The following is a 23,130-nucleotide window of genomic DNA, read 5'->3' on the forward strand; positions in this document are numbered from 1 at the left end:
ACCAAGTAAACACAGAGACTTATATTGATTACAAACTGTATGGCCGTGGCAGGCTTCTTGCTAACTGTTCTTATATCTTAAATTAATCCATTTCTATAAATCTGTACCTTGCCACGTGGCTCGTGGCTTACCGGCATCTTCACATGCGGCTTGTCATCGTGGCGGCTGGCAGTGTCTCTGACTCAGCCTTCCACTTCCCAGCTTTATTCTCCTCCTTGTCCCGCCTACACTTCCTGCCTAGCCACTGGCCAATCAGTATTTTATTTATTGACCAATCAGAGCAATTTGACATACAGACCCTCCCACAGCACCCACTTTTCTCTCAACTGTTTTACTTTACTTTTTCATTCCTCCCTGCTGTACTTCTCGCCACTCCGTCCCCTCTTGGGGACCAGAGTCACCGCTCTGCCTCCCCCACGGACAAAGCCCGGCCTTCTTTTCCTCCCAGGTGTCTGAGAGACTGCGGACCCTGCCTGCCTCCCTCCCACTGCTGCTGCAGCACATCCTGAGCACCTTGGAGCAAGAACATGGCCACGATGTCCTTCCTCGAGCTCTGGCTGCCCTTCAGGTCACGCGTAGCGGTCAGTGGTTGGGGAAGGATGGGAGGCTGAGGGCTCAGCTATTGGGTGACCTTAGTTCGGGTGGGGTCTTAGCCAGAGGTGCCAGGAGGGGTCATGTGTAACGGAGATGGATTCCCTGTGTGGTTTGGGTTGTCAGAGAGTTTATGGTTTCAGGTCTGACTGTGGACCAGCTGCATGCAGTGCTGAGCACATGGCTGATTTTGCCCAAGGAGCCTAAGAGCTGGGAAGAAGCAGTGGCTGTTGGTCACAGTAGAAACCCTTACCCCTTGGGTCCATTTGCCTACCTTGTCCAGAGTCTACGAAGGTAATGCTGCCCCAGCTGAGCTCCCAGCAGCCTCACTGCCTCTCCAGTTAGGACACCATGCGATTCTTCCTAACCCCTGCCCTTTCTTTGGTATAGCCCCAACGCTTGCCCCCCACGTCCTGAATGCCGCTGCTCCAGTTACCACTCTGCAGTGGGAATGCCAGCACTTGTCTGTGCCAGCAGGTTCACTGACCGGCTCTCTCTGTTTCTCCTCCCTTACTCTTCTCCCCTCTTCGCTCGAGGACAGTTTACTAGGAGAGGGCCCTGTGGAGCGCCCTGGTGCCCGTCTCCGCCTCTCTGACGGGCCTCTGAGGACAGCAGTTAGACAGCGCTATGGGAAAAGGCTGGGGCTGGAGAAGACTGCACACATCCTCCTTGCAGGTGATTGCAGCCCCAATCAGCATGGGTAGGAGAATGGCGGTCAGGACCATGCACTGGCCACTGGGTAGATAACTGCTGTAGCCGAAGACCTTGGAGATGCTACAGGGATAAGCCCTTCTCCATGTCTGTTCTTGCAGCTCACCTCTGGACGACATGTGATCCCGATGCCTCAGGCACCTTCCGAAGTTGCCCTCCTGAGGCTCTCAAAGATTTGCCTTTCCACCTGGTTAGTCCCCGTACCTCATAGATTTCTTAGTTCACTCATTCACCCATTCTTAGATCCCTCTCCTCCTTCTCACTATCCCACCGGTGACATTAGCCTACTTACAGACTCTCTACCTTCTTTGAGTTTGCCTGCTTCCCCCTTTGTCTCAGGTTCCGGGTATAAGTCCTGGATGCATAGGCACGCTCTAAGACTAGCCTATTCCTCCTCACCAGCCCCTTCATATCCTAATGAACCCAATATGTTCTCCCCAGCTCCAGAGCGGGAACCGTGATCTCCTCGCAAAATTTCTCGCCAACCTCCATGTGGTAGCTGCCTATCTGGAAATGGGCCTAGTCTCTGACCTCTTGGAGGCCCATGTGCTCTATGGTGAGATGTCATTGGATTTTTCTTTTGAGATATGGGATACCCTGCTCAAGGGTAGGTGTTAAAAAAAACAGCCAAGCCGGGCGGCGGTTGATTAAAGGCGCACTCGGGAGGCAGAGGCGGGCGGATCTCTGTGAGTTCGAGATCAGCCTGGGCTACAGAGCGAGCTCCAGGAAAGGCGCAAAGCTACACAGAGAAACCCTGTCTCAAAAAACCAAAACCAAACCAAACCAAAACAAAACAAAACAAAAACAAAAAACAGCCAAATTTCCATCCTAACTTAAAAATGCCACAGGTGTAGGCAAGTGATTCTTAGTGGAGCCTTTTGCTTAGATCTCTTCCGTAGAGTTTCTCAGTTTATACTGAACAGTAAATTATCTAGGAAGTTTGTTAAAATTGCAGATTCTAAGGTCACAAGATTCTACTTCCCTAGGTCTGCAGTGAGACCCAAACCATGAGTTAGGTGTTTGTGATGTGAAGTTCAGAGGGTCACACTTTGAGACTTAGAATTTTAAATACAGCATGTAATTTTACTTGGCACTGAGGTTAATGGAGTCTAGGCTGGCTTCCTAATGATACTGTGCTTCTTTCTAACCCCCACTCCCTGTGTGTGTGTGTGTGTGTGTGTGTGTGTGTGCTTGTGTGTGTGTATGTGTGCTTGTGTGTGTATGTGTGTGCTTGTGTGTGTATGTGTGTGTTTGTATGTGTTTATGTGTGTGTGTTTGTATGTGTATGTTTGTGTGTGTGTGTGTTCGTGTGTATGTATGTGTTTGTATGTGAGTGTGTATATGTGTGTGAGTGTGTGCTTATGTGTGTGAGTGTGCATGTGTGTTTGTGTGTGTGTATGTGTGTATTTGTGTGTATGTTTCTGTGTGACTGTTTATGTTTGTGTGTATATGTGTGTTTGTGTGCTTGTGTGTGTGTATGTGTGCTTGTGTGTGTGTGTGCATGTGTGTTTGTGTGTGAGTGTGTATGTGTGTGTTTGTATGTTTCTGTGTGACTGTTTATGTTTGTGTGTATATGTGGTGTTTGTGTGCTTGTGTGTGTGTATGTGTGTGCTTGTGTGTGTGTGTATGTGTGCTTGTGTGTGTATGTGTGCTTGTGTATATGTTTGTGTGCTTGTGTGTGCATGTGTGCTTGTGTGTGCGTATGTGTGCTTGTGTGTGTTTGTATGTGTTTATGTGTGTGTGTTTGTATGTGTATGTTTGTGTGTATTCGTGTGTATGTATGTGTTTGTATGTGAGTATGTATATGTGTGTTAGTGTGTGCTTGTCTGTGTGAGTGTGCATGTGTGCTTGTCTGTGAGTGTGCATGTGTGTTTGTGTGTGAGTGTGTATGTGTGTATTTGTGTGTATGTTTCTGTGTGACTGTTTATGTTTGTGTGTATATGTGTGTTTGTGTGCTTGTGTGTGTGTGTGTGCTTGTGTGTGTGTGTGAGTGTGTATGTGTGTGTTTGTGTGTATGTTTCTGTGTGGCTGTTTATGTTTGTGTGTATATGTGTGTGTTTGTGTGCTTGTGTGTGTGTGTATGTGTGCTTGTGTGTGTGTGTATGTGTGCTTGTGTGTGTGTGTGTATGTGTGCTTGTGTGTGTGTTTGTGTGCTTGTGTGTGCTTGTGTGTGTGTGCATGTGTGTTTGTGTGTGAGTGTGTATGTGTGTGTTTGTGTGTATGTTTCTGTGTGGCTGTTTATGTTTGTGTGTATATGTGTGTGTTTGTGTGCTTGTGTGTGTGTGTATGTGTGCTTGTGTGTGTGTATGTGTGCTTGTGTGTGTGTTTGTGTGCTTGTGTGTGCATGTGTGCTTGTGTGTGCGTATGTGTGTGTGTGTGAATACTGCACACAGTCACCTATGGAGGCTAGAGTTGCTGTTGGTTGTTGTCTATCGCTCTCCCCCTTATTCCATCGAGGCAGGGTCTCACTGAATCTGGAGCCCACTGTTTTTCGGTTGGGCTGATGGCCAACAAGATCTGGTGGTTCTCCTGTCTTCTCTACTCCCACCCCCCACACCAGCACTAGGGCTACAGACACATGTGCCGTACCTGGCTTTTTGGGAAGGTCTGGGGATCTGAACCGAGGTCCTCATGTTTGTGCAGCACGCTCTCCCACCCACTGAGTCGTCTCCTCAGCCACCCTCAACCTCTCCTCTCTTTTCAAACAGCTTCTTCAACGTCCGCAGCGAACCAGGAGCCGCTGGAGGCAGATGTTGCTGTATTCCACACCTTCCTGAGGCAGCAGGCTTCGCTCCTTGCCCAGTATCCTCTGCTCCTGCTCCAGCAGGCGGCCAGCCAGCCTGTAGACTCACCTGTTTGCTGCCAGGCCCCCCTGCTCACCCAGCGATGGCACCTCCAGTTCACACTACGATGGATTAATAAACCCCAGACCTTGAAGGACCAGCAAAGGTAAGACCCGTGACCCCAGCTCTGGTAGGCCTTTCCGAGAAAAAGAAAGGACAGACTTAGAATTGCCATGGAGAGGGGTTCAGGCATAGAGTTGCAGAAGCTGATTCCCATTGGCTTTTCTTCCCTCACTTCCTCTTTCTTCCTACTTTTTTTTTCTCCCTCTCTAGCTTATCTCTGGCAGTTTCCTCCCCGACCGCTGTGGCCTTATCCCCTAATGGGCAAAGAGCAGCTGTGGGCACTGCCAGTGGGACAATTTACCTGTTGGACTTGAGAACCTGGCAGGTATGATGCGGAAGGCAGTGACCATCAGGAAACCCTCACATACTGCCCTGAAGGTCTAGGCAAGCCAAGCACATCCTTAGAACCCTGGTTGATTCAGCAACATCCTTCAACTCAATTCAGATTAGACACCCTGGTCAAAGGATCAGTCAACAGCTGGGTGTGGTGGTTCACACCTGTAATCCCAGCATCGGGAGACTGGGGCAGGAGGACTGAGCTCAACGCCAGCCTGGGCTGCCTATTCAGTTCAAGGCCTGCTGGGATTGCCTAGAACGAAAAGGGACTCAGCAGCAGGTGTGGTTGTGCAGCTTTGCTGCCCAGTTTCCGTTCAAGGCATGTTACTTAGTGTTTTGAGGAGCACAGGGCTCCGACCCGGAGCCCAGTTGTTCACATGATAGGGACTATGTGAGCTTTGTAGATAGAGGGAAGACCTTGGGTGGGAAAAGGCAGGCCTTCTGGCTTGCACACGGAGCCTCAACAAAGACGCAGGAGAGAAGGGTCCTGTAAATTGCTCTGAATGATTGCAGCAGCAGGTAATACCGGTCTGGAGAGAGGAGACAGCCACAGGCTTTCTCTTCTTACCCACATCACCCCCTCACCCCTGTGTACATGCGTTTATGTAATACCCTTCCCTAGAACCTGAAAAATCTGTGGTGAGAAAAGGTGACTCTGCTTTGATTATGAGGTACCCTTGAACCTGTGTTTGGGCTGGGAATGTAGACAGCCAAGGACTTAAGCCCTTTTTGCCTTGGCCTCCTTTTTATGGCTGGGGCCGGGAATGGGTTGGTTATGGAGGACTGAGGGAATCACCTGAGTAGTCACGCTCCCCAACCGGCCGTTACAGGAGGAGAAGGCGCTGGTGAGCGGCTGTGATGGGATTTCCTCTTTTGCGTTCCTCTCGGACAGTGCTCTCTTCCTTACTACCTTCGATGGGCTCCTGGAGCTCTGGGACCTGCAGCATGGCTGCTGGTGAGTGGTTTCCTCCTGTTTGAGAGTGAGAAGCCCTGAGAGAAAGGAGTGAGGAGGGAGCCTAATAATGACCCTGTACCCTGACTTTGTCTTCCTGGGACAGGGCGTTCCAGACCAAGGCCCACCCGTACCAAATCACTGGCTGCTGCCTAAGCCCAGACCGACGCCTGCTGGCCACTGTGTGTTTGGGAGGATACCTAAAGGTAACAAAAAGTGACCCTAAACCGTGAGTCAGACCTGATCTGTTGCTCAACATGGCAGAGCTGCTGACTGCCTATCCGAGGGAAGCTTTACTGAGGCAGGGGACTAGCTAAGGTGACCCTCGGGAGCTCTAGGGCTGAAAAGCTCCGCCATTTGCGTCCAGCACCCCGATTCCTCTTCTCTTTCTTCTCCAGCTCTGGGACCCAGTCCGTGGACAGCTGGCCTTCCAGCACACCTGTCCCAGATCCCTGAACTGCATTGCCTTCCATCCAGAGGGGCAGGTGGTAGCCACCGGCAGCTGGGCTGGCAGCGTTACCTTCTTCCGGGCAGATGGACTCAAAGTCATCAAGGTGAGAAGGTCCTGTGTAGCTCTCGGAGAGAACACAGGGCAGGAGTGAAAGTGGAGAGTGATAGCTGTGTTCTGGATCCCTTTGAGCCTGTGCTGAGAACAGGGTCTGTTCCTTCTGTTTCTAACACCTGCGTCTAGGAACTCGGAACCCCAGGAGCCTCTGTCCGCACCCTGGCATTCAGTGCCCCTGGGAAGTCTGTGGCTGTAGGCCGGATAGATGGGGCAGTGGAGCTGTGGGCCTGGCATGAGGGTACGCGGCTGGCGGCATTCCCCGCACACCATGGCTGTGTTACTGCTCTTCTTTCTTTGCACGCTGGAGGCCGGTTCCTGACGGCCGGAGAAGATGGCAAGGTGAGCTTCCAGAGGGCCTGTGGTGGGTTCGGGAACAGAGTAGCAAAAGTAGGAATGCCAGGATCCTTTGTGGAGGATCCCGGGGGAGTTTGGATGGTGAGAGATTTCCTGCAGTCTTTTGAAGGAAGATGTCATAGGGGATGGGGACCAGGCAGCAGAGGTGAGTATCTTTAAACTCCTTTCTGGCATCCTAGGCTCAGTTATGGTCAGGATTTCTTGGCCGACCCAGGGGTTCCCTGGGCTCTCATCCTCTGTCTCCTGCACTCTCTGTGGCTCTCAACCCAGACGGTGACCAGGTGGCTGTTGGGTACCGAGAAGATGGCATTAAAATCTACAACATTTCTTCAGGTATCAGAGGGGGAGTGGATGGGTTTGCACCCTTGGAAAGAAGATACCCACTACCTCATTCCTTTTTCCAAATGTCTGTCTTTCATGTACTCTTCCATTTTCTAGGTTCCCAGGAGACTCAGAGTCAGGTGCTAAATGTGGCAGTGTCCGCCCTGGTCTGGCTGAGTCCCAGCGTTTTGGTGAATGGTGCAGAAGATGGGTCCCTGCATGGCTGGGTGCTCAAGGGACGCTCCCTTCATTCCCTGTGGCTGTTATCCCGACACCAGAAGCCTGTGCTTGGACTGGCCACCTCCCAGAAACTCTTGGCTTCTGCTTCAGGTACTACTGAACGGTGTTATAGAATCATCTCTTTGAAATATGCTGGTGTCACCCTTCCATTTATAACTGTAATAACACATGCTCATCAAAATCCATGCACATACAACTTTTAAATTGCTTTTGAATGTGTTCTTTTTTTTTTTTTTTCAGAGCTGAGGACCGAACCCAGGGCCTTGCGCTTGCTAGGCAAGCGCTCTACCACTGAGCTAAATCCCCAACCCCTTGAATGTGTTCTTACATAATTATTTCTAGACTGTTTCTAGAAAGAGTAGAGAAGAGGAGGAAAGGGAGTGCAGAATGGCCTTGGTCCTCTGGAAGTGAGAGGTTTGAACCTCACAGGTGGTGAGGTGAAAGCCACATTGAGGCCTTGAGAAACGTAGCTTCTGCAGCAGCTGCTATGATAAGTGTGGTGGGAAATTACAGACACAAGGAGACACATTCCTGCCCTGAGTCTGCCAAGCAGGAGCTGGGGTGCAGGGCGTTCCCACGCTGTGTGCTTATGTAGTGTGGGAGCCTTGCCCAGGGCCTGGGCACATTCTGGTGACTCACCGTCCCACTTCCTTCGAACTGTGTTCTTGGATGCTGTGCTCTGCTCCCGTGGTTCCCTTTGCCTCCTGGGCCAGTCTTGCTTTGGTTTTCAGGAAGCGCTTCCCTTTCTATTTCCAATGCAGAGGATTTCACGGTGCGACTGTGGCCCAGGCAGCTGCTGACACAGCCACGTGAGGTAGAAGACTTTCCCTGTGGTGCTGAGCTCCGGGGACACGAGGGCCCAGTGTGTTGCTGTAGCTTCAGCCCTGATGGAGGCCTTTTGGCCACTGCGGGCAGGGATCGGGTGAGCTGCAGAAGGATGTAACCCTGGGGTCCCACAGCCTCGTTTTTTTTTTTTTTTTTTTAAACAGTCTGTTTCCCATTGCTTTCTCTTGCTTTTTGATCTGCCAGATCTGCAGGTGGGTCTACCTGCGTGCCTTACACTTTTTCTTTTTCTTTTTCTTTTTTTTTTAAAAACTTCCTGCTTGAAACCAGGTGTGGTGGCACCCACCTTAACCTCAGTACTTAGAAGGTGAAGGCAGGATCAGGAGGTCATTGATCGTTCGTCCAGGGCCAGCTAGGACACATGAGACTTTGTCAAAAACAAAACAACCACCCTGTCTGTAATGGCTTCGGCATGGCTGTGGTCTGTGTCCTGATGGATCCCTGTCCTTGCCTACGCAGAATCTCCTCTGCTGGGACGTGAAGAGAGCCCAAGCCCCTGTTCTGATTCACTCCTTCTCTTCCTGTCACCGTGACTGGGTCACTGGCTGTGCATGGACCAAAGACAACCTGCTGGTGAGTGAAGGGATGGGGAAGAACACGCAAAGCCCAGCAAGGAACTTGGAGGAAAGCAATCTCCATTGCAGACTCTTTCTAGCATAATAGTTAATTAGTAATAGTTTAATAATTAATAATGGTTTTGCTAACATTTTCTGGGTGCATAGTATATGCTGGGTTTGACATGACCTCAGTTTTACTTATTACCATAATTAATCTTTATAATACCCTGTAAAGGCCTGGGGGTAGGGGGGGTGGCACATGCCTTTAATCCCAGCACTCAGAAGGCAGAGGTAGGTAGATGTCTGTGAGTTTGAGGCTAGCCTGGTCTACAAAGTGAGTTCCAGGACAGCCAGAGGTATAACACAGAGAAACCCTGTCTTTAAAAAACAAAAAACAAAAAACAATACCCTGTAAAATAGATACTACAGTTATGTCTTCTTCACAGATAAGAAAATTGACCCCAGAAAAGCATTTTCAAGGTCCTGCCAGTGATAAAGCTGAGCAATGCAATAAGCATTCTTCTTTGTTTGAATTCTTTACACTTTTATGTGCACGTATGTATACGTGTGGATGGATGTTGTGCCACGTTGTGTTCATGGAGGTCCAAAGACGACTTGCAGTAGTCAGTGCTCTTCACACATGGGGTCTAGGAACTGGACTTGGGTTGTCAGGCTTGTGGCAAGTGCCTGCTCCCCCTGAGCCATTCCTCCATCCTTGAGCCAATAGACGTTCCGATAGGAAAGCCCCTCTGCCTTTTTGGTGTTGGATCTTGAACCCGAGGCCTTTCGCATACTAGGCAGGTACTCTACCGTGTAGCCACGTTCCTCTAGCCCGTGCCTTTTTTATTTTAAGATTTACATTTTTTTCATTATGTTTTTAATATGTACGTGTCTGTGTGTGGGTTTGTGCATGTGAGTGCCGTGCCTGTGGAGGCCAGGAGAGGATGGTGGATCCGCTGAATCCAGAGTTAAAGGCCGTTGTGAGCTACCTGATGTGGGTGCTGAGGAGCAAATTCTTGTCTTTAGAACAGAGCAGTTTTGCAGTTGGAGCCATCTCCAGCCCCAAAGTCCATGTTCCTCACAAGAACACAGTGCTGTCTCTCCAGCTTTGGAATGCCTGAGAGTGAAAGATATTGCTGTGATTTATTAATCTCAGATTGTTTTAATAAATTAACAAATCTCAGATTATTTTCTCAGTATTTGTGAAGTATATTTCCCTATATAGAGTTCTAATTTTTTTTAATATATAATTTATTCTATGTTCATTGGTGTTTTGTCTGGATGAGAGGGTCAGAAGCTCTAGAACTTGAGACAGATGTAAGCTGCCATGTGGGTGCTGGGAATTGAACCCAGGTCCTCCGGAAGAGCAGACCATGCTCTTAACCACTGAGCCATCTCTCCGGCCCTTCTTATATTGTCTTTAAAAAAAAGAGAGAGATAAGAAAGGACCCACGCATGGTGTTGCACGCCTTTAATCCTAGCGTAGTGTGTTCCAGGCCAGCCAGAGCTACACAGTGAGGCCCTGTCTCCAAGCCCTCAAATAAAATGCTAGAGGAATGCTGACGATCTTGCTCCTTTCACTTCTGACTGCAGGTCTCCTGCTCTAGTGACGGCTCTGTGGGACTCTGGGATCCACAGGCAGGACAGCAGCTTGGTCAGTTCCTGGGTCACCAGAGTGCCGTGAGCACCGTGGTTGCTGTGGTAAGGCAATGGACTTGACTAGCATTCTCTGGGAAGGCCAGGAGAATCTGGGAGACTGGATGCATTAGGTGTCCAGTCTCAAAGGCAAATAGTAAAAATACGATACTTATAGTCTTGAGTCTGGTGGGTGATTCGATGGGTGGCACATTAAAAACACGTCCTCTTAGTAGTATGAATTTCCGCCAAGATTGCAGTCCTGAGCCACTCAGCTCCACAGTTCTCAACTCCACATCCTTTTACATCTTCCAAGTCCCAGATGTTTACCTTCCCCTCTCTGGAGGGAGTTAGGGTCTTGGCCAGGTGTTCTCTCGGTTCTTGGTGTCTTAATCGGGAATTAAATAAAAACACACACAGAATGGGCTGGAGAGATGGCTCAGCAGCTGAGAGCACTTCCTGAAGACCTGCAGTCAATTCTCATGTCAGACAGCTCACAGCTGCCTGTGTCTCCAGCTCCATGGAGATCTGACGCCTCTGCCCTCCTTGGCACCTCCACTCATGTGCACACACACACACACACACACTCACACAAACACACACACATACACACACTCACAGACTCACACACACAGACTCACACACACTCACACACACACACACTCACACACATACACACATACACTCATACACACACACACACTTAAATTTTTTTTTAAAGCACACACAGATTATGAGGGCAGAGAGGTAATTTTATTCAAAGCAAAACGATAGTACAATAGCCTGTCAACAAGGACAGCGGGCCACATAAGTGAAAGAATACTCGGGGCCCTAGGTTATTGGTTAGGGCTTCTTGGATGAGTCTGCAGGAAGGAGGAGTTTGGTTGCTGGGGGTTCCTAGGGGTCTAGGGTATAGTTTGTGTGGTTCTCTTTCTGTTGACAGACTTGGATTAAATAAGCTTTTTGCTCTCTGCACATGTCTTCTACCACAATGCATCTACTTTGAATTATATGTATACCAAACAGGGACACAGTTTGCTTTATTGCACATACATCCAAAACCAGTTCCGGCCAGATCAGAGCCCCCACCCCACCCTCATACCCAGAGGGAAGATAGGATATGATTGGATGGAAATCTGTCCGTGTTTGATGCATGTTAGGGGGAAGAGAATTTTATTCCATTGTCCAAAGGTAGGAATGTGTGCAGCTCTATGCAGGTGGGGAACTAAGGTTGCAGACGTGTTGTTTAGAGAGGTGGGTATGCATAGCACATGCAGGTCAGGGGCTCAGGCTGCCAGATGAGTTATTACAAGACAGTTGTGTGCATACTCCAAGCAAGCGCAGTCCAAGACTGCTAACCTCTTCCCTTTGCTTGCCTGCCTCCTTTCCCGTGTCCCGTTCACTGCGACTGTCCTCTGATACTGTGATCCGGAGACAGGAGGAACACATAGTATCTGTGAGCCGGGATGGGACCTTGAAAGTGTGGGACCGTCAGGGCATGGAGCTGACCAGCATCCCTGCTCACTCGGGACCCATCAGCCAGTGTGCAGCTGCCCTGGAGCCCCGCCCAGGTATTGGACTGTCACCCTTCCCCTTCGCTGCTGCTATCTCATCCTTTTTTTTGTCTCCTTCTCTTCCTTCTCCTCTTCTTTTTCAGTAGTAGAGAGTAAACCTAGGGCCTGGTGCTTGCTACGCTAGCACTCTATTTCAAGCCTTTGCCTCTGGGCCTGGCCGTTCCTTCTGAGTTGTTTTCCCTGTCTTTTCAGCTGGACAGCCTGGATCGGAGCTTCTGGTGGTGACTGTTGGACTGGATGGGGCCACAAAGTTGTGGCATCCCCTCTTGGTGAGTTCTCTGCAAGAACTGGGGTAGGGAAGAGATAGAGAAGGTACGCAGGACAACCTCGGCAACCCCCTTTTTCCTAGGTGTGCCAAATACGCACCCTCCAGGGACACAGCGGTCCAGTCACAGCAGCTGCTGCGTCCGAGGCCTCAGGCCTCCTGCTGACCTCAGATAATAGCTCTGTCCACCTCTGGCAGATCCCCAAGGAAGCAGGTGAGTGAGGGGAGGGGAGGTAGCATGAAAGAAGACTGGAACAAAGGATGCCAAGGTCACCTGATACCTCTTTATCTTTCTAGTCTGAGACAAGGTTTCACTTTGTAATCTTGGCTAGCCTGGAACTTTAAAGCAGACTGGCCTTAGACTCACAGAGATCCACCTGCCTCTGTATCCCCAGTGACAGGATTAAAGGCATGCACCGCTAATCCTAGCTCAGTATCAGAGCTCTTAATGTATGTATCCCTTCCTTTCTTCACCAGATGATACACACAAACCTAGGAGTTCTGTGGTCATCACTGCTGTGGCATGGGCACCAGATGGTTCTCTGGCAGTGTCTGGAAATGAAACTGGGGAGCTAATACTGTGGCAGGAAGCCAAAGCCGTGGCTACAGCACAGGTTATCTAAGTCCGTGTGAATTCTGTCCACCTGTGTGTTTAGTGGAACTTCCTTGGGTTAGAGTTTTGCCTGCACATCTGGGAGGGGAAAGGTTTATGCTTTTTCCTCAAAAGTACTGAACTGAACTTGCTTCACACACAGGCTCCGGGCCGCGTCAGTGACCTGATCTGGTACTCGGCACATTCATTCTTTGTTCTCAGTGCTAATGAGAAAGTCAGCGAGTGGCAGGTGGAACTGATGGAAGGTTCAACATCCAGAAACCCCAGGTGAAACTGGGCAGCTGCTGATGGGGATATTGAGCTACATATACCTAGGATGTTGTTATTATCTGTCTGTGCTTTGGGGTGAGGCTGATGGGATGTCAGCTGCCCCTGGCTTTATGAGTTGTTGGCTGTGTGGGGCAGCTAAGTCGTTTTGCTTTATACTACTTTATTTGTGAGTAGTATCTGTGGAAGTGAGGAGTCTGAGGGAGGTTAGCTAAAGTAGTGCCTTCCTTTGTTCATGTCTTTAGAGTCTTCAGCTGTGTGTGCAAAGGTCAGAGAAGAACCTGAGGGAGTTGGCTCTCCTGCCAACATGTGGGTTCTGGGAATCTAACTAAGGTCATCAGGCTCATTGGCCAATATCTTTACCCATTGAGCCCTGGTCTTGTCAGTTTAAATGAGTGATTTTTTTTTTTTTTAATTTGGGTTTTTGGTTTTTTGAGACAGGGTTTCTCTGTGTAACAGCCCTGGCTGTCCTGGAACTCACTCTGTAGACCAGGTTGGCCTCACAGAGATCTGCTTGCCTCTGCCTCCCAAGTGCTGGGATTAAAGGTGTGCACCACCACTGCCCAGCTAAATGAGTAATTCTTTGTTTTGTTTTGTTTTTTGTTTTTTTCGAGGCAGGGTTTCTCTGTGTAGCTTTGCACCTTTCCTGAAACTTATTCTGTAGCCCAGGCTGGCCTCGAACTCACAGAGATCTGCCTGGCTTTGCCTCCCGAGTGCTGGGATTAAAGGCATTCGCCACCACTGCCCGGCTATGAGTAATTCTTAAATGCCTACTTGTTGTGAAGTTCTGAACCAGAGAGTGTGGAACACATGAACTGTTTTTCTGTATTTCTTTATTACTTTTTTTGAGGCAGGGTTTTGTTATATTGCTCAAGCTAGCAGTTCAGATTCCTTCCTACTGAGCCTTCTGAGTGGCTAGAATTAGAAGTGTGTGGCACCAAACCCAGCTGAATTTTTAAAAAGCCTCCAGTAACTCATAGGTCTGCAAAAACTTGAGAAATGTTAGCAAAGAGATGGTCTTTAAAATTAGACATAAAAAAAATGAAGAATTTTCTGGGCCAGTAAGGGAAGGAAATGGTATTCCAGAAAAGCAAATAGTGTTAACACAACCCAGAAAAGTGAATAGTGTTAACAAAATTTATGCATGGGAGTTCTCAGAGTATTCTGTTTTTTTTTTCTTTCATGTGTATGTGTGTGTGTGTGTGTGTGTGTGTGTGTGTGTGTGTGTGTGTGTGTGTGTGGTGATGAGGTGTGCTTGTTCAGGGCACTCATGTGGAGGACAGAGGACAATTCTTGGAGTCAATTCTTTCCTACACTTTGTGCCTCCCTGATGAGCTGTCTTTCTGGCCCTACTTGGAGTGTGGGGCCAGAATTCTGGGTGTAGCCAGACCTTGGGTTCCTAGGGGGGATGGGGAAGGTGGTGGCCAAGAAGAAGGTAGATGGTGGTGGGGCAGTCCTTTAATTCCAGCACTCAGGGGCAGATCTCTTTGAGTTCAAGACCAACCTGGGCTACATAGAGAGTTTCAGGCCCCAAAGCAAGGTTAGTACATTTAGAGACCTGCCCAGAACTATGGACTTTGATGGGTTAGGTCTTTGTTTTCATTTTTGGCTGGTGGTGCTGTTTACACACTGAGTGTTATGGCCTGAATGGTACTTCCATCATGGAGTCAGTTGTGCTGAGGTTTGAAGGCCTACTAAGGTCTGGGGCCCTGTTACAGAAGGAAGTATCCACAGTGCTTATTGATGGACGCAAAAGACAGCAGTGTTAGCAGGAAGGGAGCGTGATGGTGGATGTTGCTGTAAGAAAGACAGGCGCTGGGAATGTAGCTCAGTGCTAGAGTGCTTGTCTGAGTCCTGCCAGAGGCTCCATGTCTCATCCCCAGTATAGCAAAAGCAAGCAAGCATGCACACAGAGGTTAGGAACAGGACATGTGGTGTAGGTCAGTCTTGTGTTTTATACTTCATTCACGAGAAGTGCGTGGGAATGCGTCTGAGAGAAGTTTGCTAAGGAAGTGTTTGTGTCTGTCTTTTGAGCTACAGTCTTCACATGAAGCGAGTTCTACAGGAGGACTTGGGAGTCTTGACAGGTCTGGTTCTGGCCCCTGATGGCCAGTCTCTCATCTTAATGAAAGAGAATGTGGAGTTACTACAGATGAAGCCTGGGTGTACTCCAACTAGGATCTGGTAAGATACAAAATGCAAAACCTCTTAGGCTGAAAAGAAGAAAAGCGGTTTAGTGGTTACCCTGAGGTGGAGTCGAACTCAGGGTATAGCACCAGGGTCTTAAAGAAAGGTGGTCTTGGGCTCAGTCTTTTACTCTCTTATAAAACAGCAGGAAGTATGGAGTACATTCTTCAGTCCTGTGCACCAGCAAGGAGTACGGCGTGTTTTACCTGCAGCAGGAGGACTCTGGATATCTTTCTTTCTTGGTGAGTCCTGTGCGGATGTGTTACACCAAACATTGGTCTAGATTCTAGACTCTAGAACCAATGCATTTAAACATTGGAACCCATCATGGAGGAGAGAGGGAAGGGAAAGGCAGGTGACTCCAATCCTCTCTCATCTCCCTTTCCTGGAGCAACTCTGTTTGAAATCACTGGATGCTGAGTTCCCATGTAAGATTTTCCCCTGTGCAAAAAAAAGGTTGTAGAATTTTTAAAATCAGGGACCTAGGAGGGTTTTTGTTGTTGTTTTCTCCTTCCTTTCTCTCCGGTCCTCTTCACTCCCCCTCCCCTCTCCTCTCTTCCTCTCCCCTCCCCTCCCCTTTTTCCTCTTCTTTCTTTTTGAGATAGGGTCTCACTGTGTAGCCACGACTGACCTGGAACTCACAGGCATCTGCTTGCCTCTGCTTCCTGAGTGCTGGGAGGTGTGTGCCACTGTTGGTTCAGGCACTTGCATGGCCCCAAAGTAAGTGTGTGGAAGGTCAGAAGACAACTTGGTGGGTTGGTTCTCTCTTTCTACCGTGTCGGGTTCTAGAGCTCAAACTCAGGTTGCCAGGCTTGGTGGCAATTCTCCTACCTGCTGAGCCATCTCTCTGGCCCCCAGCTTTCTTCTCTCTCTCTCTCTGTCTCTCTCTCCCTCCCCCCTCTCCCTCTTCCTCCCCCTCCCCTCCCCTCTCCTCCCCTCCCCTCCTCTCCTCTCCCTCCCCTTCCTTCCTTTCTTTTTTTGTTTTGTTCTTGTTTTGTTTTTTTTGAGACAGGCTTTCTCTGTGTAGCCTTAGCTGTCCTGGAACTCACTCTATAGAGCAGGGCTGGCCTGGAACTCAAAGATCCACCTGCCTCTGGTCTCTGTGAGGCTGAGATTCAAAGGTGTGTGCCACCCACGCCCAGCCTGTCCCCCAGGTTTTTTAATTGTGATTTTTTTTTTTTTTACAGGACTCTGTCAGTATGAGCATTTGAGGGCAAGGGCTGCACCGTGTCTCTGTCATGGCTGCCGTTACCTCATAGGTGTTTTACACTTACCAATTCTGGTATGTCAAAGCTAGATTCCATTCTCTAGTGTCCTGAGGTCTCTTGTTTCTGGAAAGTTTATGAAATCCTAGCCTGATACCTACTCAAGTAACCTACAAAGCCTGTCTAGGAAGCAGTGGTTCTGTTTCCAAACATGTATTTAAGTAAAAGAAGTGTACATGTCCCCAAATGCCAGGCACAGGCACGTTCTATGTCATCCTGGTCAGCGTAGCCAAAACCAATGTAAGTGCCTGGACACAGAGAGAAGACGGGTAACTTCAGTGTAGAACCGTGTGGTAGGAAAGCAGAACACAACATTGAGTGTTGACAAATGGGAAATGCACATATGTCATGTTCTGCCAGAGGAGGCTGGACACAAACATGTCCTCACCACAGAGACCTCACTCACGTGGAGTTAGATCGTGACACTAAAATCTGCTGCCAGCGCTGGGGGTTCTTCTCGCCCACTGGGGATGGGCGTGATAACAACATCAAAGTGGTAGATAGGTTCTGCATCTTCACCTGGGGGAGCTCAGGGATAGATTCTTACAGGCAGTCCATCCGATGCCTGGACTGGACTTGTAGATTGCTTTTAATGTCCTAAGCACGTCTAGAGCAGAACACTGTGGTTTTGTTCGTGGAGTTGTGTCTTATGTGCTCAGACTGAATGAAGTTACCTAATCACCTGTCCTTTCACAGGAGCAGAAGGAGTCAGGAGAGTTTGGGGAGGCCCTGGACTTCAATCTGAACTTAAAGAATCCTAATGGGTCCCCGGGTGATCAATCACCCAGGCCAAACCTGAGTCTGGTTAGTGGAGGGAAAAAGTCCAGAGGAGCTCTGGGGTGCTTAGGGGAGGCTGGTGGGTCCTAAAGGCCTGAGACCTGGCTCTCTAACTTGACTCTTAAAATGGCAGAGTCATCATTTCTCTGCGCCACCTCTGATGGAATGCTGTGGAACGTAGCTGAGTGTACCCCAGACGGAGAGTGGATTGTAGGTAACACTTGGCAGAAAGAAGCAAAAACACCTAAAACTCAGACTCCAGGGACAGATTCATCTGAGTCAAATTCCTACACGGAGAGCTGGTGGGAACCCAGACATTTGAAGGCACGTCAGTGTAAAAAGGTAAGCTTGGGGCAAGGGTCATAGAGAAGGAGGAGGTTCTAGATCTGACGCAGCTGCCTTCGCTGCTTCCTAAGGAAAGGTCTCCCTAGAACTCATGTTGTTCCCCCTCCTCTCTGAGATTCACTTGGGCGCAGTCACAGCCCTCCATGTGCTTCCTGGATTGCTGGTGACTGCTTCGAAGGACAGAGATGTTAGCTGTGGGAGAGACCCAGCATGCAGCTGGTAAGTGTGTGTGTGTGTGTGTGTGTGTGTGTGTGTGTGTGTGTGTGCACATGCATGCAAGCTGGGAAAGGGCTACTACAAGAAAACATTTAGGCTAAGGAGGGGCAAAAGATGGAAGTTGTTTGCGTTGGTCTCTATTGCAGTGGCCCGATGCTAAGGTATTGATTTGAGAGGAAGATAAGCTAATAAGGAGACCCCAGGACTGTAGCTTCACCTCTCCCGTTTCTGTTCCTGTCTTAGTTGGGTTTGTTCCGATGTGATGGGCCAGTGAGCTGCCTGGAACCTTGGCTGGGGCCCAACTCTACCCTGCAGCTTGCCGTGGGAGACACTCAAGGAAACCTGTATTTTCTATCTTGGGAATGACAATGCGGTACTCGGGACAAAGATGACGTCACTTGTACTAGATGATGCAAACTGGAAGACACCAGTGTCTACATTCTTAATAGATCATAAAATAAAGTGTTGGAAGATCTTAAGTACACAACCCTGATTGTGTTCTCTAGTGGATTTACATCACGGGGAGGGATATGGATGTTCTTTTCTAATTCAGCATTTATTTATTTATTGGTTTTTCGAGACAGGGTTTCTCTGTAGCTTTGGAGCCTGACCTGGACTAGCTCTGTAGACCAGGCTGGTCTCCAACTCACAGAGATCCGCCTGCCTCTGCCTCCCAAGTGCTGGGATTACAGGCGTGCACCGCCGCCGCCGCCGCCGCCGCCGCCGCGCCGCCGCCACCACCCACCACCACCACCACCCGGCTAGCATTTATTTTTATTAGAACTGCAAGGAAATGAACCACATCTTTCATAGGTAGGTTAGAGTCCTGTGTCCTTTCCTCCTTAAGATCCATTTAGAGACAGGATTATTCTGTGTTGCAGCTCTGGCTATTCTGGAACCTGCTTTGTAAACAAGGCTGGCCTTGAACTCACAGAGACCTGTCTGGCTCTGCCTCCCAAGTGCCGGGACTAAAGGCATGTGCCACCACAACTTGGCACCTCCTTAAGATCTAAACCCCTATTCCTGCCAGGAGGTGGAGTGAGTATTGTCGACCAGTACTTAGTTTGAATAGACCTGAGGGACCTTGTTTTGTCATGAAAGGAAGCAAGCAAAGAGTGAGTTCAAGTCAATAGACTTGTGAGCATTTAGAAAATGGATAGACCCAGGGCACTTCTGGGTTCCTCTCACAGACACAGTCCTCTTCCCAGTACTAACTGGCGAGAGAGAGGAACCAAGGCACTGAAGGCAGAATGAGTCTTTGACTTTGCACTTGCCTTACAAGCATTCATTGATAGACTAACCCGCATTCTTGGAAGAAATCACAAACATATTTCTCCCTCAGATTGAAGTTCATGGAGCTGGAGAGAAGGCCCCATGGTTACGGGCATTGGCCACTCTTCCAGAGGACACAGGCTCCACTCTCCGTGCCTATATGGTAGCTCACAACTGGCTGTAACTCCAGTTCCAGGAAACCCATCACCCTCTTCTAGCTTCCATAGGTACTGCATGCATGTGGTGCACAGACATACATGCAGTCAGAACACTCATACACATAAAATAAAAACAAGTCTTTTCTTAAAGTGTTCTTTTTGATTAATTAGTTTTATTTTATGTGCATTGTTGTGTTGTTCTTGGTATCAGATCTCCTGGAACTGGAGTTACAGACAGTTCTGAGCTTCCATGTGGGTGCTGAAAATTGAACCCGGGTCCTCTGGAAGAGTAGTTAGTGCTCTTAACCACTGGGTCATCTCTCCAGCTCCTCTTAAAGTGTTCTTAAAAAAAAAAAAAAGCCAGGATAGCTGAGTGGTGGTAGCCTTTAATCCCAGCACTGGGGAGGCAGAGGTAGGCAGATCTCTATGAGTTCGAGGCCAGCCTGGTTTACAGAGTGAGTTCCAGGGCAGCCAGGGTATTACACAGAGAAACCCTGACTCGAAAAACAAAAGAAAAACAAAACAAAAATGAAGTTCATAAACTTATGACATGTTGACAAGTGGAATATCATGTCCATGGATTTATATTGATTCTGACTTACGAAGTTCTAGCCTTGAACTCAGAGATTGGTCTGACTTCTCCTTCACCTCCTGAGTGCTGAGAATCAAGCTGTGAGCTACCATGCCCAGCTCTGTAAAAGTTACTGTGAAGCATAGTGATATATGACCCATAGTCTGTACTTAGGCTGAGGAAGGAGAATTATCGTGAATTTGAGGTCATCCTGGCCTATATAGTGAGTTCTAAGACAGCCAGACATATAGAGTGAGATCCTGTCTCAAAAATGGGGCCAGGGAGATGACTCAGTGGGTAAGAGCACCTGATACCAACCTGAGTTTGATCTTCAGAATCCACAGTAGGAGGAAAACCAACTCTTGCAAATTGTCCTGTGACCCCTGCATGTGTACCATAGTATGTGTACAAGTGTGTGTCTCCCTGTCCCCATAAGTAAATAAATAAAGTGGGAAATAATAATAAAAAAAACCTTTCTCTGAACCTCATTATTTATCTAAAATGCTATTTTATGACGTGAGAGAAAGAAAGAACTCTACCTCACGGACATCTGTGTTTCGTGTATCAAGTAAACGGCACTAAAATTTTTCACCTGGTTAATAACACACAATTCCCACTCATTAATTAATAAATGTTAGCAAAGAAGTCATATGGTTATGCTAATGTTGAAGAGGGAGGGAATTTTTTTTTTTTTTTGAGATACTATAAAGACTAGGCTGGCTTCCAACTCAGAGATACGTTTGCCCCTGCCTTCTGAGTGTGGGGATTAAATGTGTGACCACCATACCTGGGCTAAGAATTTATTTTTGTTTCTGCAAGGAGAATCAGAAACAAAAACATGAATAATAGATATATCCCCAAAAGAACTTAACTGTTGGTAACTTTTTAATGGTGTGGTATATATGTATATATTTTTGGCTTTCTGAGACAGGGTTGAACTTCCTACATTGCTGAGGATGACCCTGATCTCATGATCCCCTTGCCTCCATTCCTACCAGACTCTGGGATTATAGGTTCATTTTTCTTTCATGATGTTGAAGTTTAGACTGAGGACCACATGCAAGCTGGATAGTTCTTTACCACTGAGCTACACTCCTATCTAGCTTTTTTTCTCTTCAAATCATTTTTTAAAATTTTAGATTTATTTATGTGTATGAGTGTTTTGGGTGCATGTGCATATATATGTGTGCCTGGTGCCCACAAGGGTTAGAAGGCAGAGTTGGGTCCCCGTGGAACTGATTTTGAGCTACCATGTAGGTTTTGGGAACTGAATTGAGGTCCTCTGTAAGAGCAACGAGTGCTCCTCACTGCTGATCCATCCCTCACGCCCCTTTCTTCAAGTTGCTTAAGATTTACAGAACAGTTGCAAGAATGGTAAAGGTTGTTCTTGGATATCCTTTCATCTGCTTCCTCTAACACTGACATCGCACTTTACATTTCTACAGGATTATTAACTAAAATAGAGATACTGGATTTTGCCACTTTGAGACCCCACATTACATTTAGCCATGTCTCCTCTAATGGTGAAGTCTTTCAGTTTTTTTTATAATCTTGATACTTCTGAAGAGTACTGACTCAGGGTTTTGTAGGCTGTGCCTTGTTTTGGTTTTGTCTGTTCTTGTCTCGGGAATAGACGGAGAGTGTAGGTTTTAGAGGAGGAGATGTGTGTTTCTCCTTGTATCCTTCCAGAGGACAGAAGATGCCAGTATGACTTGTTACCCGGTGATGTCAACCTTCATCATTTTAAAAGCTTCTTTTTTTTTTTTTTGAGACAGGGTCTCACTATACAGCAACCGGCTGCCTGGAACTTGCAAGTGCACTGACCCTCCTCCTTCTGCCCTCTCAGGTGCTGGGATCACAGGCATGCACCGCTGCACCACCAACCCTGCTGAAAGTTTTGTTTTGATAAGGCAGCTGGGCCAGGTGGGTAGGCTGTAATTCTAGCTTCTCTGCAGGGTTGAAACAGAAGATGGGGCAGAGGTTGCCTGAGCTACAGAATTAAATTCAAGCCTAATCTGGCCAACTCACTGAGGCCCTGATTCATGTAGCTTAGTGTGACAGCACTTGCCTAGCATGTGGGAGGCCCTAGATTCAGATCCCATTACCATACATACTTAAAAAGAGACCAACTTATTTGTTTGCTTGTGCTGTTGCTGATGTAGTCTAAGAAACTAATTTAATCAAGGTCACAAAGATTCCCTTTAGGTTTTGAGTTTCATACTGTTAGGCCTTACAGTCAGGTTGTGGTTCATTTACGTTTTGTACACATTGTAAGGAAGCATCCAGATTTGTTGCTTTGCATGGGACAGCCAATGCTTTAGTACCATTAGTTTTTTTTAAAGATTTATTTTGGGGGCTGGAGAAATGGCTCAGCCATTAAGAGAGCTTCTTGTTCTTACAGAGGGTTCAAGTTTGGTTCCCAGCACCCACATCAGGGGGCTCACAGTTGTTTGTAACTTCAGCTTCAGGGGCTCAACACCCTCTTCAGATGGTACATGTGCAGACACATTAAATAAAAAAATAAGAAAGGGGGGTTGGTGTGGTAGTGCACGCATTTAATCGCAGCACTTGGCAGGCAGAGGCAGGCAGATCTCTGTGCCAGGGCTACACAGTGAGACTCTATCTAATAAATGGGGTGGGGCTGGAGAGATGGCTCGGCAGCTAATTGCACTTAGTGTTCTTGCAGCGATTCAGTTCCCAGCACCCATGTTCAGGTGGCTCACGCTGCCTGTAACTCTCACTTCAGGGGATCCAACATCCTCTTTTGTCCACAAGAACACATCTGGCATATATATATATATATATATATATATATATATATATATATATATATATCAAATCTTTTAAAAATAAATATTTTTTTAGAAATTTAAAATTATTTTTTAATATTTTAAATTACATGTATTTGTGGAGAGAAGGGTTTGTGCCTGTGAATGCAGATATGCACAGAGGCCAGATGTGTCCCAGTCTGGAGCTCGCCCTGACCAGGGTGCTAGGAAGTGAAGCTGGTCCCCTGGAAAAGCACTACACACTTTTGAGTACTGAGCCATGTCTCCAGCCCTCAACTCCATTTGTTGAAGAGATTTTTTTGTTTTCACCCACTGAATGGTCTTGACATCTGTTTTGTTATTTTTCACACTGCGAAGACAAAATACCCCCGCAAAAGCAGCTTCAGGGAGGAAGGGTTTGTTTGGCTCGTGGTTCGAGGCTGTAGTCATCAGCAGTGAAGGCATGGCAGCAGTGACCACATCACGCTGTCTACTCAGTCCCAGGCCCCAGCCTGCGTGGAACGATGCTGCCCATGCTCTAGCAGGTCCGCCCACTTCTGCTAACCTCTGGAGAAGTGTCCTCACAGAAAAACCCAGTTCTGTTCTACACTATTCTAAGCCCCACCAAGTTCTACGTCAAGGTTAACCATCATGGCACTTGTTGAGAGCCAGTGTGTCATGTCTGCATGGTTTCCTTCTGGATTCTCAGCTCTGTCCCTTAACTGTGGTCTGTCTTGTGGTAACATCACACCATTTTCACACTGTAGCTTTGTAATGAGTTGTAAAATCGGGAAGTGTGAGTGCTTCATCTCTGCTCATTTTCGAGATTGTTTGGTTATTT

At 47.9% G+C, this 23,130-nt stretch overlaps 1 protein-coding gene across 1 annotated transcript in view; it reads left to right on the top strand.

The window, feature by feature from the left end:
* Tep1 (telomerase associated protein 1) overlaps positions 1–17,982 on the top strand; it is a 48,195-nt gene extending 30,213 nt beyond the window's left edge. Inside the window, 29 exon segments of the mRNA XM_059273709.1 lie at positions 449–581; positions 735–885; positions 1,133–1,266; positions 1,404–1,492; positions 1,744–1,858; positions 4,011–4,251; positions 4,419–4,533; positions 5,375–5,499; positions 5,603–5,702; positions 5,895–6,050; positions 6,188–6,400; positions 6,595–6,748; positions 6,854–7,066; positions 7,738–7,898; positions 8,279–8,392; positions 9,970–10,077; positions 11,450–11,582; positions 11,778–11,854; positions 11,935–12,064; positions 12,328–12,464; positions 12,606–12,730; positions 14,771–14,914; positions 15,063–15,159; positions 16,879–16,956; positions 16,959–16,986; positions 17,093–17,301; positions 17,420–17,492; positions 17,495–17,523; positions 17,764–17,982. Of these exon segments, the coding sequence (XP_059129692.1) occupies positions 449–581; positions 735–885; positions 1,133–1,266; positions 1,404–1,492; positions 1,744–1,858; positions 4,011–4,251; positions 4,419–4,533; positions 5,375–5,499; positions 5,603–5,702; positions 5,895–6,050; positions 6,188–6,400; positions 6,595–6,748; positions 6,854–7,066; positions 7,738–7,898; positions 8,279–8,392; positions 9,970–10,077; positions 11,450–11,582; positions 11,778–11,854; positions 11,935–12,064; positions 12,328–12,464; positions 12,606–12,730; positions 14,771–14,914; positions 15,063–15,159; positions 16,879–16,956; positions 16,959–16,986; positions 17,093–17,301; positions 17,420–17,492; positions 17,495–17,523; positions 17,764–17,886 (3,705 nt within the window). The 3' untranslated portion in view covers positions 17,887–17,982.
* The last annotated feature ends 5,148 nt before the right edge of the window (positions 17,983–23,130 follow it).

This window comes from Peromyscus eremicus, chromosome 9, assembly GCF_949786415.1.
Source record: "Peromyscus eremicus chromosome 9, PerEre_H2_v1, whole genome shotgun sequence".
NCBI lineage: Eukaryota > Metazoa > Chordata > Mammalia > Rodentia > Cricetidae > Peromyscus > Peromyscus eremicus.